The 18,668-nt window shown below is 34.1% G+C and overlaps 1 protein-coding gene across 4 annotated transcripts in view; it reads right to left on the bottom strand.

Moving 5' to 3' along the window:
* Nucleotides 1–547: 547 nt before the first annotated feature.
* PTBP3 (polypyrimidine tract binding protein 3) overlaps nucleotides 548–18,668 on the bottom strand; it is a 100,825-nt gene continuing 82,704 nt past the window's right edge. For all 4 annotated transcript variants that reach the window (XM_036022055.1, XM_036022054.1, XM_028532174.2 and 1 more), the window contains 7 exons: nucleotides 18,041–18,118; nucleotides 13,474–13,613; nucleotides 13,199–13,232; nucleotides 10,706–10,798; nucleotides 9,737–9,953; nucleotides 5,896–5,973; nucleotides 548–5,741 (listed from right to left, as the gene is read on the bottom strand). In XM_036022055.1, the coding sequence (XP_035877948.1) occupies nucleotides 5,609–5,741; nucleotides 5,896–5,973; nucleotides 9,737–9,953; nucleotides 10,706–10,798; nucleotides 13,199–13,232; nucleotides 13,474–13,613; nucleotides 18,041–18,118 (773 nt within the window). In that variant the 3' untranslated portion in view covers nucleotides 548–5,608. The remainder of the gene's footprint in view (nucleotides 5,742–5,895; nucleotides 5,974–9,736; nucleotides 9,954–10,705; nucleotides 10,799–13,198; nucleotides 13,233–13,473; nucleotides 13,614–18,040; nucleotides 18,119–18,668) is intronic.

The following is an 18,668-nucleotide window of genomic DNA, read 5'->3' on the forward strand; positions in this document are numbered from 1 at the left end:
TTTCTTTAAAGAAAGACCCTAGAAATAAAACACCTAAGGAAAAGCAATAATATAGGCAACTGGTAACTGTACTACCCTTTAATTAAAATGGACACAAACTTAGATTTATGGATACTAATCCCTACAGGGCAGCCAAAAACTGAACCAGACTAGAAGTGTCCCAACTCTTTTTTTGGCATTTCACATATATCATGCGTGTGTGTGTGTGTGTGAGAGAGAGCGAGCAAGAACTCCAACAAGTGCATCGGTATGCACTCGCACTAAAGGAGGAGCGCCACAGAAAACATCGCATTACAGGACAATTACAAAAGCAGTTTGCTCATCAACAAAACGAGAATTGTTCCTTAATTTAAAAAGAAACGGTTAGTAGATTTAGGGTTTTTTCAGCTTTTAAAGTTGTATAAATATGTGATTGCTACTTACTCTCTATGACAAGTTTAGATGGATGGCTATGAAAAATAAAAGAAAATATGACATCATTAGAATTACAGGTAAGACAAGGGGAAACCCAAAGTACAGACAAGAACACAGAAAAACTTTAAGAGCGTACAGATGTCATGACATTTATTAAAAGGCATGCTACAATGCTATACTTGTTAGGAAAAGAGATTAGAGATACCAAGTAATAGTCAGCAAATATACAAATTGAATGAAAATGGAATATACTGTAGTGTACAGAAGCTTGAATTAACCATGCACTACGCATTTAGAAAATATGTTTTTTAATATTTTGTCATCTCTTTGCATTTATAACAATTCACTCCAACAATCACAGAATCCTCCCCCCCCAATGCAACAAACTGTGTTACAAATGAAGCTGGTACTGCTGCTTATCAAAATATACAAGACAATTGATGTTTTATATAAAACCACTTTATATGTTAACTTGTTCCCAACCCCCCTTTTTTTTCTTTTTTGGCCTGGTTTAAAAAAATGTTGTTACAAATATTTACAGCATCTTCTGTTAGATGAACATTCTTACAAACTGAAAAAGGGAATCTTATGAACAGACCATGTAAAACACAAGACAATGTCAGAGGCTCCTAGCTGTGCTATTTTTTTCTTAAATACAGTACTGAAAATGCCCATTAAACCCTTGCAATCCTAATCCGTTCTGTTCACATTTTAACTCCCATTTTCTCTAAGTAGTCTATTCACCAATAGGAAATAGAAAGTAAAGGCCGCGTTGCACTGGGTCTTCTTTCAGAAAGGAGCTTGAGAAAAAATGCTTAATAGAAGTCAAAACCAGAAGTCAGTCTTTGGTCAGAGCAATGAGGTGACATTCTGATGCAAGATTTTGCTTGGTCAGTGATCTTTATAATTAGTACTTTCTGGGTGCAGGATGAATTTTTAAAATATCTGGGTAACAATGGTAAGAGGGGAAAAGGCCAGAGTATGACATCAAAAATAGCTATTAAAATATCTGTTATTACAACTACTATATAGATTCAAAAATTGAAAATAAGAGAACAAAACTGTTTACAGTGCTGAATTAAGCTTGGCATAAGCAGCTTTCAATTATGACTATTATCACCAAGGTCACTGGACCAGACAAATATCCCTGTTCTCTGGAACACATGCCTCAGGTTACAAAAACGGAGGTGACCACGAAGACTTGGAGCAACTCTGCTCTTGGACCTGCACAATGCTGTATAGTGAATATTATGCAATAAAGGCAAAAGTGTGACTGAGACTTCACTCAGTTACAATTCTTTACTTGTATGAATAGTCTGTGGGATAACATTCTTTTAAAACTATATAGTACATATTTCCTGAAAACCAGAATACTGATACTACCTTAGTCTTGAATAGGAAGAATAGGTCAATTAAGACTACTAAAGAAGGCACATAAACTTTGGTCCCGTTTAGTTTGTCTCCCTCTATAAAACCCCCGAAACTAATATTTTATTAGTTTACTATTTTTTAAAACAATTCACAACTGTTAGAATTTGCTCTGAAAAAAGACTGCAAATAGTCTTGTAGATAACAACACAGCTCTTTTAAAAGACAGCTGAGTTATATTTTCTTTAAAGGAAAAGTTTTGTGCAATCTAAATTGTATTTCTTTTAACACAATAGTAGAATATTTTAAGTCTGGCAGTTTTATTCTTGTTAACAGATCAAGAGAAAGGAAAGGCTAAGAAAAATGCTTTTACGCATAGTCATACTGTCTTTTTGGTTTTAAAAATAGCAGTACACATTAGGTTTTCTAAGAGATAGGCTAATAGTTTGGCAAACTTTGGGTTTTTAAGTGACTCATGGCGGGGGGTGGGGGGTGGGGGGGGAGTACATACTTCTGCGCTTGTCATTTTTTTTCCAAAAAAATATTTAGTGGGAACAGAAGAGCAATGACATGATCACATACTCAATGTGTATATCAACCTCGCTGCCTTAAGGACACAGAGTTTTGAAAAGTTTACATGAAAATGAACAGACATTTGAAAGAGTTACTTCTAACCAACTGATGCACAACCTATGACTATTGTAGACAGAGACAAAGAAGGCATTACTCTGCTCCCGGAAAGAATTAGGCAGACAGAAAGTATGTCTCTAAAAACGGTGAGATCTGCATCTTTCAACAACAACCAAAAAAAAAAAAAAAAAAAGAATCAAAAACAATGTCTATACAAATAAATGATCACCATATTAGTCTTAAAGAATTTAATGAGCTACTGGATAAAATTCTGATACTGTTCAGTCATCATTTAAGATTCTGGGTCATTTTTCTGTTTGTTTCTCACACAAAACACGTTACTGATCTGCAAGTTATTTAAATCTAAAAGAGGTGTTTTTTTTGGCATAAATTGCTACAGTTAAACATGTACTGCTATTTTTTTAAAAGTCCTGAATATATACACTTTGTGTAAAAGTGAAGACATTTCCAAAAGTGATAAGACAATACTCCTTAAAATAAAGTAAGCAAGCTTAAAAATAGAATACTATGTCAGCTGAACAGCAAAAACATGGCTTAGAAGATATCTAATAAATGCATGCCAAAAAGAAAAATACAAAGATCTAATTTTTCCACTACCCTGATATTTTAAAACTTTTTACAGAAAATATGCCAACATAGATACTGTAGACTTTTAGCATTCAAACAGCAAATAGCCCAGAATAGACAACATTGAGGTGCTACAGCTAATTTTAGACACAAATTGATGGTTTCAAACACACTATTTTAAATAAGAATACCTTACTTTCCAAATCTTAATCTGATTAATTTTCTTTGTCAATAAATTAAAAGGTATGTAATGTGTATATGTATGTACATCAGAAGACTGCATGTGTATATATACATATATACACACACTTATCTATACACACACATACACAAATCCCTGAAAAGGATTCAAATGTTCTCAGATTTAAAGGCCCTGCCCCATTTCAAAATTACATTCAACACCATTATGATCTCCCCTCTGCTACACTTTTGCTATGCTTACACACTGAATGTTATGAGAATCATGACTTTAAATTACACAGTAATTCTTAACTCAAAGCACATGAAATAATCCAACTAAAAGCAAATGAAATAATCCAACATGTGGCTGAAAATTTGAATAGTGCCTATATAAAAGGAAAAAAGGAAGCAAACTTTGGGAGATTTCTCCAAGAAATTTTTTTCTCCCCCCTTACTCAGTGTTTCACTGAAAATACATCTCATAAGTGAAAAAATAAGAACTTGTTAAGTGATTATACTGATCTATTCAGTCAATGCTATACAGACCCACCCAGAAGGTCTCAAGTTAGTGCCCTCCCTCCTAGTCTATCAACCTACTATTGCTCAGTGTTGCATGAATTCTGCTTAATTAACCCATAATGTCCTCTGTCATCTCCAATTTTTTGTAAAACTTCTTTTGCAGAAACCTTCCCGTGTCCAAACTAATGGCTGGAATATAGCAAAAAGATTGAGATATTCATTTTAAAGGTGAGATGAGCCACTCTGAGAATCTGAAAAGTGTAAAAGCGAGGGACAAAAATGTCCCTTTTGACAATTCCCGCTTTAAAAAAATCTGATCAAGCACTGAAGGAATAATTAACAAAAGCAAAGTTTCTCATTAATAAGAAACAATTTTACATTATACGATCACTGAAGCAACATTAAAATGTACTCTTACATTCAACCAAAAGAAAAGCAGGACAGAGAGTGAGAAAGAACCCACTCTGTCATACTCCACATATGTGGGCACTCAGCTGTGAAGGCTACAGTAACAAAGAGAAGCAAGTTCTCACTGGAGTACTGAGGAAAACCAAGTAATCCTGAGACAAAATATGATGGATGATAAAGGTTAGACAAGATCCAGAAACTGAGATTGCATTTCATAGGTCCAAACAGGTGCGCCATACTGGCAATGACCGCTATTGGTCAGAATGTAAAGAGGCCTACAGGTGTGCACTGAGTTATTCTCCAAACCATTTACCCTTCCCCACCCCATCTCTGCACCAAAGCACCATAAATTTGAATAAAAACTATTACTTATTGAAAACCACTTAAAACAGCAATGAAAAAAACTTGAAAACCCTTACCAAAATAGGGAAAGAAAAGACAAACACTCACCAAGCCCACAATATAGCTCTCAAGATACTTAGATAAAACTCTAACCTATTGTATCATAAGCACATAAGGCACATAATAAGAAATTAAGTAAATACACAGTAATTCTGAATAAGTATTACAGATTATAGTGGTACAAAAAACCCTTGAGATTAATTTATTTCTAAAAGAAGACCTTACCAAAAATAACTTTTAAAAATCTGTCAAACCATATGATAGACCTGAATATTTTCCTTAAGACTGTAAACTTTTTTCTGAAAACAATTATAAAAAAGTAGTTTATAAGTAGAACTATTTTTTAAAATTTTCTGAGATCATATGATATTACTCAGCAAATGTGTTAGTTTTAAATTTAAAACATGATTTTTCCTAATAAAATTATTAATTATTCTAACACCTTAATTGATCCTGGCTGGAATTTCCTTGGGGACAGCTGAGACACTTCGTTTCTCCAAACAATCTTAAAAAGTTAAGGATATGCAATATTCAAAGGAGTGTCTTACAGTGAAACAAACCATTGAAAGAAAACATGGAAGTTTATCGATCTGCTTCCAAAACAACCTAATTTATGTATAACTATCAAAATAGGTAAAATAATTTATAAGTGAACATAATTCTGAGTCATAAAATTAAAAACTTGGTTGTAAGAAATTGAAATCACTTAAGTCAAGTAATTTTTAAAAGTTGGTATGCTTAAATTTTTTAAAGTACAAAGGAGTTTAGAAATGTGTAAGGCTGATCTGGACCCAAACTAAAAGAAAGTCTGTCCTCTTGAAATCTGACTTGATATGGGGAATGAGATTACTGAAAAAAGGTTTTTTCCTGAAGATCATTTTCATAGAAACTATGGTATAAGGAAACACATCTTTGATCACCTATTAGCAGGGGGTAAGGGGAGTAATCATCCCTTCATTTTTTAAATATACTTGAATAGCAAACTCGGAAAAAATTATTTGTGTAAAAGAGGCAGAATTGGTCTAGAGATGCTTCAGTCTATGTCTGAACATTTCACTGAAATTATGGTCCAGTCTTAGGAGAAAAATTCACAGGAAAGTCAGATTGTAGATTTTGAGAAGGAAACTCTGAGGTGGTGATTTTCTCCAAGGTCATGGTTATGAAGCTCAATGAGGGCCTGGATTGCTTCTTCCACAGATCCCAACTGAATAAGGGCCATTTTGCGATCTTTCCTGAAAATGGTATAAGAAATATAAAGTGTACAGAATTAATTTTGCCTATAAACCGTCTCTTCTCCCCAACCCTAGGAGACTTCACTGAACTACCTTAAAAATTGCATACCATATTTAAACAAGGTTAATTTACTTCTTAAAAGAAAGGACTTACTGAAAGAATTTAAAAGCCTTCACTGTACATCCAGCTTCAGTGAAAAGGTTCTTCAGATCATCCATTGTAACAGAAGGTCTGTGAAAACAATCAGAGAATCAACCAAATGTCTCAGCCCTAATTCTACATGAAGCAGAGAGAATAAAGCCATGCAGTGAACACATGATTTGGAACTACCCTAAAAAATGTCTGAGGTCGACACATACATGTCCTCAAACAATAGAGTTTTGCCTCAAATCTTTTGCAAAAGATGTACACAGGTATATAGAGAGCAAGAAAATCTTTCTATACAGAGGTGGGAAAATGTAGGTTAACAGTTGTTAGTATGTGAAAGTTTATTATTGTATTAATATTTATTAATTATTGTATTATTTATTTGCATTACAATAAATAATACAATTTGCAATACAAGGGTTTTGCCCACCCTTGTATTTATTCTTTCAAAGGATTAGTACCCATAACACTGGCTTCAGTAATTAACTTTATTACTTCCAAAACTATATCCTTAGTTTTACTTGTCTACTATAGTCCAGAGTTCTACATTTTAAACTGCTTCCAGAGTAATTATGAGTATGTGTATGTGGTAGTCAGGCTCTAAGATGGTCCCCAATTACTCTGGCTTCCTAAAACTCACACCCTTGAATACACCCTTGCCATGCTGAATAGAGATGTCCTTCGTAAGCTTTAACAGTATTGTAGAAATGACACATGTGATTTCTGAGACTGACAAACACTGTAGTCCCCACCTTACATCTTGAATCATTCGTTTTGGTGGAAACCAACTGCTATTTCATGGGGATACATAAGCAGTCATATAAAGAGGTTCTTGTGACAAGCGAAGGCCTTCTGTCAATACTGGGCACATGAATGAGCTGCTTAGGAAGTGGCCCCAATTAAACAGTCAAATGCAACCTTATGAGAGACTCTCAGCCAAAACCACCCAGCTAAGCAACTTCTGAATTCTTGACTCACAGTTACAGTATGAGTTAATGAACATTTACTACTATGTTAAGTTTTGGGGTGATCTGTGGATAGCAGGAGATAACCAATACATTGGTCTATCACATGAGAGTCAACTAACTAAATGCAGACTCTTCCTCTCACAACTGCCAGCAAGGTCAGTATAGCAGAAAAATGATTAGCTCTGCAAGGAGACAGAGCTGTGTTCACATTCTATTTCTCATTCATTTGTTATGCAGCTTTGAGTAAATCACTTAACCCGAGCCTCTCAGTTTCATTGATAAAGTGAAACTCATGACCTTACCTCAAAGGTCATTATGAACAAACTGAAAGAGACAAAAAATAGAATACAGTAGACCCCCTTAGTCACGGTTTTGCTTTCTATAGTTTCAGCTACCTACAGTTTGAAAACATTAAATGGAAAATTCGTGAAATAAACAATTAAGTTTTAAATTTGGTGCTATTTTGAGTAGCGTGAGGAAATTTCCTGCCATCCTGCCCTACTGCACCTAAGAATCATCCCTTTGTCCAACGTCTCCACACTGGACGTGCTGCACATCTGTTAGTGACTAGACACCTCAGCACTCAGATCACCCACAGTGATGGTATTCCTGTGCTTGTGTTTAAGGCCCCCTCATTTCACTTATTAACGGCCCCAGAGTGCAAGAGTGGTGATGCTGGCAATTCAGACATGCCAAAGAGGAGCCATAAAGTGCTTCTTTTAAAAAGTGAAAAAGAGAAAGTTCTTAATAAGAGATCACATTTATGTAACTTTTATTACAGTATTTTGTTGTAATTATGCTGTCTTATATTATCATTAATTTCTTCTGTGCCTAATTTATAAATTAAACTTTATTACAGGTATTATGTGTGTATAGAGTCTTGAAACATATTTTCTGTAAATAAGGGGAAATATGGTAGTGGTGACTAGGGACTAGGGAGTAGAGGGAAATGTGGTTATTGTTTAATGGGTATAAAGGTTCAGTTTGGGACCATGACAAAGATCCAGAGCTGAATAAAGGTGATGGTTACATAATATAAATGTACTTAATGTAAACATACACTGAACTGCACACTCAAAAATGATTAAAATGGTAAATTTCAAGTTGTATATAATTTTCAAAATTTAAAAATACATTTAGTAAGAAGATTAAATGAACCCTGGCTAGTGTGGCTCAGTGGACTGAGTGCTGGCCTCTGAACCAAAGGGTCACCAGTTTGATTCCCGGTTGGGGCGCATGCCTGGGTTGCAGGCCCAGTCAGTTACTCAGTGCAGAGGGTGGGCGCGCATGAGAGTCAACCACACACTGATGTTTCTATCCTCTCTTTCTCCCTCCTTTATCCTCTATTTAAAATAAATACATAAAATATATTTTTAAAAAGATTAAATGAGGTAATACACATAAAACACCACCATAGTGCCCAGAATTTGGTAGATAGTTCAGAATACATTAATGTCCTTTCCCACTGCTACCCACAAATGCTATATGTTGCAACTTGAGACCGGCTTCTGGATAATGTATTATATTTAAGTAGGTAATAATGACAGTAGCCTGCCTCTGTACCTGAATATGTTGCCCCTTTACCTGACTCTATAGTGATGAGCTGCTGAATTTCTAGATCAACATAATCTATATAGTTTTCTTAAGTGGCTCCTCCAACTTTCTAGCTGGCATGAGGTTTGAGCTATTGCCCAATTCAGATTTAAGGTTTCCCCAAGCAGCTTAATTGGAGACTTAGATGGAAGTCCAAGTAATCAACAGTTTTGAGTAATTATTTTCTATATCTATGCATCTCCTATTCTCATTCTCAATAATGCTCTAAAACTTTACCCCTCTCCATTCCCTCCGTCTTTAAATTTCCACACATATATAACCATACACCCCAGCTTTTTACCCACCCTTTCCAAAGCTTTCCCCTCTTCATGCAATAGATTAAATTATACAAAATTGCCATCTTGGTTGGTTAAGGATTTCAAGAATTAGAACAGGGGTTGCCAGGTATTTTCTATAAAGGGCCACACAGTAAATACCTTAGGTTTTGATGACCATACAATTTCTGCTGCAACCCTTCAGCTTTGCTGTTGTAGCTCAAAGCAGCCACAGGTAATATATAAATGAATGAATGTGGTTGTGTTCCATGAAACTTTATTTATGGAACATGAAATTTGAATTTTATATAATTATCTCCAATGACAAAATATTTTCCTTTTGCTTTCCCACCACCATTTGCAAATGTAAAAAGTTTTAGCTGGCTCATGGGCCATACCAAAACAGGTGGTTTTGACCCACAGGCTGCAGTCTTACTGATCCTAGACTTACAAGGTGACTGAAGAACAAGTCTGCTATAACACTGCTTAAGACAGAATGTTCACCACAAAAATCACTTTTAGCTATAATTAATTATAATTAATGGTGATTATAATGAACAATTATATATGGCTTTGCAGCTTATAGATAACAAATAATTCTTTTTAAAACAAATTCTTAAATACAGAAATTATTTGATTTTACTAAGTTGGTTACTTGTCTTCTATACAAAGGGAGAACAAATATATACCAATGCAATATTTCTGCATAAACTTATTCTTATACCCTTTTATAACCAGTAAGGAACAGGTAACTAGTTGCTAATTTTCTACTTGGAAAGAAAATTTTAAAACACTGCTATCTTTTACTCTTGCCATGAAGGCTGAAGATACAATCTTCTTAAGACATAATGGCAAATGAATCATCTCACAAAAAATGAGTGGACAGGACAACCGCTACATTAAAATCAGAATTTTTACCTCTCTTAAAACACATGCTACTTATTTTAATAATTATGAATTATTAGTCAACCATTAGTAAGCATCTAAATGAATAACCAATCAGGTACATACGGGATGTTGGAAAGATGCAGAGTGGCTGATGGTGGAAAAATATTCTGGAAGTTTTTAGAGCCAGGCTTTTTGAAGCGATGCAAAGGACTGTTACTAAAATCCTTAGTCAGACCTTGGTCTTCTTGTCCCTCTCGAGGAAGCTGAACTGTTTGATGTTTGGACAGTGTAGCACGAAGCACTTTTCCATAAAGTCTCTGACCGCTCAGATGGTTCATTGCTGGTGCACAGGAAGAAAATAAGAAAAGCTTGGGTATTAAGATAGAGCCTCTGTAAAATTTGTCTAAATTATAAAAAATTCCTTTTATTTAGTCATTTAAAATTCTATTGTTAGTTTCAGGGTAAAAACGGTTATAAGTTTAAAATCTCTTACATATAGAAGTGTATTAATGATTTAATTTTGTTATAAGGAAAGAAAAGCTGTCAAACTAAAAAAAACTATCTTCCCAGCACAATGCTAGGAAGTTCCAGAGTACCTGAAATGTAGCAATTGCATAAATCAGTTTAATCTCAAGCAAAGTATGTTTTATAAAAATTCTGAGTGCTAATATAATAGCCACTGCAACAATGAACAGTGAAACCACAGAATGACACACTTTGTTGTACCATCATTATGACGTCTGCCCAAATTTTTGTCATGCAACAGTTCTACAAAACTTAATTTAGAAAAACAAGCAATCAAACGGAATAAAATTAAACAAGGCAAGTGATGTTTAGTAGTTTAAACTTAACAGAAAAACCCTAGCATCAAAGCTCTAAATAGCAATATGTTCAAGTAGATAAATGAACTTCAGGGAGTAATAAATATTTTTAATTTTATAAAATACAAACATGTTTAAATAATAATAAAGACATTAGCACAAAGAGGTACTCTTCAGTAAAAGTATATCCCTACTAGTGGTAAGTTTATTTTATAGGAAAATTCACATACAAAAGGGAAAGGTCACTGTTTTTATTATTAATCATTAGTACCTAGCTGAGCTTGATTTGCATCTGCCATTTGAACCAAAGCATTTTCTTTCTTATTAAACATAATCTTCACTCGATGTACATCACCATATACTCCTAATTAAAAAGACAAAAGAAAACAGTTTTTAATACCTGACTGTGTAATATTTAATTAATTTTACTAATACATTAAAAGGTTTCTTTTCTCATAGAGGTGGGGGCAAAAGTGGGTTTAGAGTTGTGAATATATGAGACAGTTTATTCTTGTATTATTATTTATTAATTATTATATTATTTTCAATACAAACAACTGTGAATCTACTTTTGCCCCGCCCTGTATACACTCCCTGGGCAATTTCATACACACACTCCCAAATCTGTACCTCTTCTATGTTCCACATCACCCCTGTCCCCTTCCCACTTCAGTGTTCCCAATCTCTGTTGATAAATATTACCGTCATCCAAATACTTCCTCTAGTTAGACACTTGGAATTCTTCTTCGACTTTCTTTCTTTCAACTCTTACCTCCAATAATCACCAGCACCCACTGATACTATGGCCTAAACATCTATCACATCTGGACTGTCACAAGAGCCTCCTAACTGACTTCATCACAACTAACCTTTCTGCACTGGTGTTCCCCACAGTGAGTCCTACATCCCAAAGGACAAGCAAAATGATTTGTTTATACAAAACCAACATGAGATATTACATTTAACTACTTTTTAATATGTAGATAAAATTATAGGCAGAAGTTTCTACAATATGAAAGGTATTCTCTCATTTTCTTCCATTTGGCATATTAAAATATATCGCAGTTTATGTGCTACAGGGTATCAATATTACAAAAACAAGACCCTTAAGGAGTGTTTGTTATCTTGTGGGCAATCACCTAAGAACTTCTAAGTGAACTTAGAGAACTGAGAGATAATTTTACTTTTGAAATTTAAAACCAAACAAGTATTCTTGTCCTGTTCACAAACATGTTGTTCTTTTTAAAAATAACAAGTGGCTGAAATAGATATTATTTTTTGAAAAATAACACAACTTGTCCTTCAAGCTGAGGATGATTTTTTTCAAATGAGAAATTAACTACTTTTAGAAAGAAATGTGCTTTGACTATTAAAAAGACATGAAAATGTATCATTAATACATGATTGCATTATTGAAAATTAATAGAAATGTGTCACCAATAAAAACTTTTACTACAAATAAGCATAAAGGATCTTTGTGGAATGATCAAAATGTTCTAAAATTGGACTTTGATAATAATAATAGCTGCACAATTCTGTAAATTTACTAACAATCATGGTGTTGTGTAGTATATTGTCTGGCTACAAATTACACTTCTAAAATGCTGTTTAAAGCCCATTATCTACTCAGAAAATTTAAAACAATATCCCATCACAGTAAAATTCTTCCAAATGGAAGTGAGTTTTAATCTCATCTGTTAAAAATATTCTAAAACAACAGTTCTCAAGATCAACTAATTTAACAAGAAATGAAACTTTTCTAACAACAAAAATTAGTGGATTAGACTGAAAAATTAGTATCATAATTAATTGGGTACAGCAGCAATGAAACACTTCTATTTATAATGCATATGCTTAAGAGGTATCTTTTTCAGTTATGACAACCATTGAGATCAAGTACTAAAATAAAGCAAATTTAAAATCAACCCTTAGAATATTGAATCAAAATACAAAAGATTTCTGAAAATAATAAAGCATATCAAAATCATATTTCTTACTAAGTATTAATAGCGTTTTATGAAGTTTTCATCATTAATAAAACCTCTAAAATATTAAATATACCTTATTTAATTGCTCATATATTTATAGATATTATACTATACATAATGAATACAGTACAAGATGGATGAAGTATATAAATAATTAAGCATATATACATTGGGAGTACATGCTAATTTTTTTAACTGAGAAACACTATTAGAAAGTTTAGAGATTTGTAAAGCCTGAATCTCATTATGTCTCTCTTTTCCTTAAAAGTATTCAATGGTTCCTCACTGTTCTTAAATTAAAGCCGAGCTCAATGATTTAGCTTACAAAGCTTTTCACGATGCCACCCCTATCCATGTGTACAGCTTCAACATGTCTCTCCCTTACACTCTCCACTGGACTTGCTTCACTGTCATGTCCAGAAGCGCTCTCTCTCACTGCCCGTATTTGATAAAGGCTTATTTGCCCTCCTTTTTCTGCCGGTTAACACTTACTCATTTTTCACAAGTCAGCTTAACTATCATTTGTCTTGATATATCATCTTTGATTCCCTCAGCTAGGTTAGGACTCCCACGTACATGTTCTCTTTTTTACAAAACTTTATCATAATTACTTTTACTAAGTCTTATTAGCTGCTCTATTATCTGTCAAAAACACTACTTGGCACACAGAAACAGTCAATAAATATTACTGAATGATGAAATGTGTTCAATCCACATCACAGATAGAAAAACAGAAAAAAAAAAAAAAACCACCCAACAAAATACAAACAACTTACCAAATAAGATAAATAATCCATGTGGCGTGATAAGCTGAAAAGGACAATACAAAATGTAAGTGTCTAATTTAAGTAAAAATTTAAAATAAGTTTACTTGTAGTAACAATTGACTTCGTTTAAAGCATTTATTTTATATATTTCCTCTATATATACTAGTGTTGAGTTTTAATAAAAATCATTGAAATAAATTTAAAATTTTTATTTGAATACAACTTTTCATCAAAAACCACTACAGACCTCCTCCTGAAAGACAATTTTATACTTTGCAACTCACATCAGGATTGAGATTGGTGACAAGCAGAACAGAATTCCCTGGTATACCACTAGCCCCAGGAATGGCCATCCTTCCAGTGACAGCAGAGGAGGCGAGTGTGAGAGGACCGAGAGCTCCAGGAACAGCTGGGACTGACAGACCTTTTTAAAACATCAAGAGCATTTCATATTCTAGTTATCTGGAGATTATAACAATAAATAAATCAATGCAGACAAAAGCAAAAATAGGTAAGAAAATGTGTCAAAGCTACCATAAGGATATCAAAGGCCAGTTTTCTGCCCTACAGAGTCTGTCTAGAAGTCAAGTTCTTTGTTCTTTAATGTTATCATAGTCAGTATTCTATTATCAATACAGTAATTTACAGAGCAACTAAATTTACTGGTCTTAAAAACCATTGGAGTTCTCAGAGAATCTATCGACTACAAGCACTCCCTCATTTCTTGAAATAGGTGTATTCCAGTACATTTCTATAACATAGATACAATTTTCATACTGACTTCTACCATAAAATAAGATATAAACAAGGTTAGACTGAAAAAAGTCCAGCCGTTGCTAACATAACAATGGTTTGCTTGACATTGATGTAACCTGGCAGCTAAGGAGAGTGTGGACTGGAATGTGCATGTGTAAATAATAATGAGTTCACTGTACTAGTCAGTGGGGGTGGTGGACACCCTTGAGTGAGCATGTGTACTGTGTGGCCCGTGGCATTCAAAACGACTGAGCAGAACAATGAATCTGCATCAAATTTTGCATTAAGCTTAACATTCCTCCACGGAAACTTTTCAAATGATTCAGAAGGCTTATGGGGACGATGCAATGAGTGCAGTGCAAATAAAAAGTGTGGCACAAATGCTTCAAAGATGGTCAAGAATCTGTTGAAAGTGATCCATGTTCTGGAAGGCCAGCAACAAGCAGAACACTTAAAAATGTTGAACATGTACAGGCTGCAATCAACAAAGGCTGGTGACCAACAGTGAGAGAACTACAAGCTGATCTGGGGATTCCAAAAATCACTGTCTGAGATTTTGACATAAGATCTTGGAATGAAACACGTGGCAAAAATCATTATGCAGTTTCTGCTACCAGAGTAGAAGGAACACCGTGCTGCAATTGCTAATGACTTGATTCAAACTGCTACCAACGAACTTGATTTGGTGCCCTGTGACTTCTGGTTTTTCCCAAAACTAAAATCACCTTCAAAAGAAAAGAGATTTCAGACCATCGATGACATTCAGGAAAATGCGATGGGGCAGCTGATGGTAATTCCAACAAAAGATTTTGCAGTGTTTTGAACAGTGGAAGAGTCTGGGAGAACTGTGTGAGGTCCCAAGGTGCCTACTTTGAAGGGGAGTGAGGCATCATTGTCCTATGTACAATGTTTCTTGTGTCTTCTTCAATAAATATTTCTATTTTTCATAGTACATGGCTGGATACCTGCTGGACAGACCTCGTGTGTTTTAAAAATCTTTTAGCAGAAGTCACAAATATAGTCACAAATGCTAGGTGGTACTGCATGTTCTAAAACTGGACTGTGAAAATGCGCAACTCTGTAAATTTACTAACAATCACTGAGTTGTATATCTAAGACAGGCATACAGCCAGAAATGTATGACACTCTGTATGGGAAAGCAGTACGTAACCTTGTAAAGTGTTATATACATATTATTACCATCAACTATAGATATATAGAATTCAATATTCTTTTGTATCAAGAATTTTCAAGCTATTTCCTTGGATATTTCAGAACTACTGAAGTTTCCATTATACTGCAATACTGACACTACATAGTGTATTTGAAATAACACACCTGATCTGAAGGTCCCACTATTTAGGTTCTCAGCTTAAAAATTATCTAAGGTAGCGCTGACTGATGTGGCTTGGTGGGTTGGGCATTGTCCCACAAACCAAAAGGCTGCTGGTTCGATTCCCTGTCAAGTCACATGCTGGGGTTGGGGGCATGAGAGAGGCAACTGACCAGTTTTTCTCACAAATCAATGTTTCTTTCTCTTTCTTCCTCCCTTCCCCTCTCTCTAAAAACAAATAAATAAAATCTTTTTTAAAATTATGTAAGGTAAAACCTCTAGTTTATATAAAATGGGCCAATTCCTTAATTCACTGATTCTTAAAGCTCAAAATTCCTTGTAATAGACAGGATCTTACCACTTTACCACAAACCATGCAGTTAAATTGCAATACAGTTTGCATTCATACTGGTATTTTGCTTGATGAATCTAATGTCCTTACTACTATCCTGCTGAATTTCCAAATTGTGCAGAACACATCTCAGGCTGGATACCCTTCCATGAAATTTATAATCAATAGTTTTTCACATGGCTTCTTATGTCCCTCTAATCCAACCCCGTAACATTTGAATAACTTATTTTTTCATTTAAAAATTTTTTCACTTATAGTTTACATTCAATTTTATTTTGTATTAATTTCAGGTGTTCAGTATATTGTTAGACAATCATATACCTTACAAAATGCTCCCCCTGATATTTCAAGTACACACCTGGCACCATATGTAGTCATTCGATATTACTGATTATATTCCCTATGCTGTACTTCTGTAAGCCTATCATATACCACCAAAAGCACACCTTAGCTACACTGTAGGATGCCCATGTGTATGTGTGTGTACTTGTACAGACACAATCATTCTTTGGTATCCATGGATGCCCACAAATACCCAACTATGAGGATGCTGCTCAAATTCCTCACATAAAATGGCAAAGTATTTGCATATAACCTATGTACATCTTCACATATACTTTAAGTCATCTCTAAATTATTTATAATACCTACTATAATGTAAATGCTAAGCTCTGTGAATGCTTGTTATACTGTACTGTTTATGGAACAATGACAAGAAAAAAAGCCTGTATACATTCAGTAAATACACAATCACTGTATGCACAACTATATATATAGTGCACATCAGTAACATTTCTGTCTCCGAACAGTTTCAATCCGCATTTGGTTGAATCCAAATATTCAGAGCCCATGGATATGGAGAACTGACTGTATATCCCCCTGCAAGACCTTAAAAGTCTCATCAACTTCTCTTTCTTAACATCTACCACAGTATTTTATACATAGTATTTCAAAGAGAAATATCTAAAATGACAAAAACCCACATCACTACTTTGAAATGTGTATCAATTGTAACACTTGGGGGCTTCAAATAAATAAGAACAGTGTACAGTGCCTGTATTTTAATGGAACAGGCAGAATATTCATTTAGCATGCTAACATGTCTTAAAACCACCAAAACCCCTAAAACTTAAACCTTGATCAATCTTCTTACTGCCCTTTTTTTAAATTAACTTCATCCTGTCCATCAAAGAAAAGTAGTTAAAATTCCCTGAATTAGAAGGGTAGGATATAAAGATTATTGCCAGAGAGCAACTACATTGTGACTTAAAATAGTTATATTCATAAATCAACTGGAAGCCAGAAGTGTAATATGTAGTCTAGCTCAATGTTAATGCCACTCTTCTGTCAACCTCAAAATTTTCTTTAGGAACCGGAGGTAAAACCACAAAGAAATTTTTTCATCTCTGTAAGTTATGATCAAACTTATCTGTTTACTCTTTGGAAAAGAGTGATAGTCATCCTGTCATGTATAATGTGCTCCCATGTATAGTGCGCACCCACGTTTCTGGCCCAAACTTTTAAGAAAAAAATACTTCGTTTTAATTTTTTAACTCAATTACTTATTTGTTTATATTTAGATATTTGCATTTTGTATTTTTGAATATATCATGGTATAAGAAATTTTATGTAACAAATAATTACCAAACACAAGAACAGATACAAGGTATTTCAGGTACTAACCATGTATAATTGTGCATCCTTATTTTTCCCTCAAAAATCTGGGCAAAAAAGTGTGCATTATACATGGCAAAATTATCTCCGTTAGCTAAAGAAAAAAAATACATACTCCCTCAAATGAACAGTATGTATACCATCTTATGGTAATCTTTTGAACTCTCTATTGACAAAAAAAGAGAGACAGAGAGAGAGCGAGCGAGCAAGCACGTGAGCACGCACTTGCGAGAGAAAGGATTTATGAGTAAGTTGAAACTAGATGTTTATTAATTCAAATATTTACTGACTGTGTAATATGTACTGAATGCCACCAAAGGTTTGAGGACAAACATAAGACACAGGTCTGTTCAACATATAACTGGTAAGCCTATCAGCAAAAACAGAAGCAGTCCATACCATTTTATACAATATCCAAAAAGGCAAACCTAAGGTTATTTAATATAGTCAACCTAAAGTTATCTGTGCTAATGGCAACTATAAACAATGCAGAACATATAATGGAGATGTGCAACTAAGAGTGGAACCAGAGAGAATTATCTGTAAATATACGGAAGCTGTGTATCATACAATAAGCCACTTCTATGGTTAGTTAACATAATACTTTTATTATAAATATGGTAACATTATTCAAATATGGTACCTTCAAATATGGTAACATTATTCACCTTGGTAAGCTCCTAGAAAATACAGAAAATCAGAAAGATAATTTCAAATTCAACTTTAAAAGAGTCACCTGTAGCTTGAGGAAATCCAATGGCTGGGGCAAATCCAGCAGCCCCCGCATATGGTGAGGAAATTATACCTGGTGCACCTAATGGGAAAAAGAAACTAAAATAAATATACTACCTTCTATGAATATGGTTATAAAAACAGTATATAATGGATATTTGATATATTATTGATAAAGACATTTGTTATGAAGTAAAAATTTAATGAACAAGTGATCCTTAATGTATGCGTAAAGAGTCTCTGCCACTTACAGAGACTAACCCCTTTCAACTGGGTTCAAGATTTAAAAGTACAGCTTAGCTGTTACTTAGTTTTGAGTTATTATTTTGTTTCTTTTTTTTTTAATTTTAATCATTGTTCAAATACAGTTTTCTCCTTTGTTGTTTCTTAATTTTGTTATTTAGGTTGAGATTCTTGCCCATACTTAGGGGATTGTTTTTATTTGAAAATCATCAAATACTTGTTAAGCTGTACTGTACCCTATGTGGTACTGCACTGATAAAAAGGAAATATGGAATAAAAATCCTTGCCTTTGAGAGGTTTACAAACTAAAAATGTAATTAAAGGAAATTTGTATGCTGAAGATCTAGCAGTTTAAATACAAACGTACTGCAAGTGGTCTAAGAAGAAGG

The sequence above is a fragment of the Phyllostomus discolor genome, chromosome 3 (genome assembly GCF_004126475.2).
Source record: "Phyllostomus discolor isolate MPI-MPIP mPhyDis1 chromosome 3, mPhyDis1.pri.v3, whole genome shotgun sequence".
In the NCBI taxonomy this organism is placed as follows: Eukaryota; Metazoa; Chordata; class Mammalia; order Chiroptera; family Phyllostomidae; genus Phyllostomus; species Phyllostomus discolor.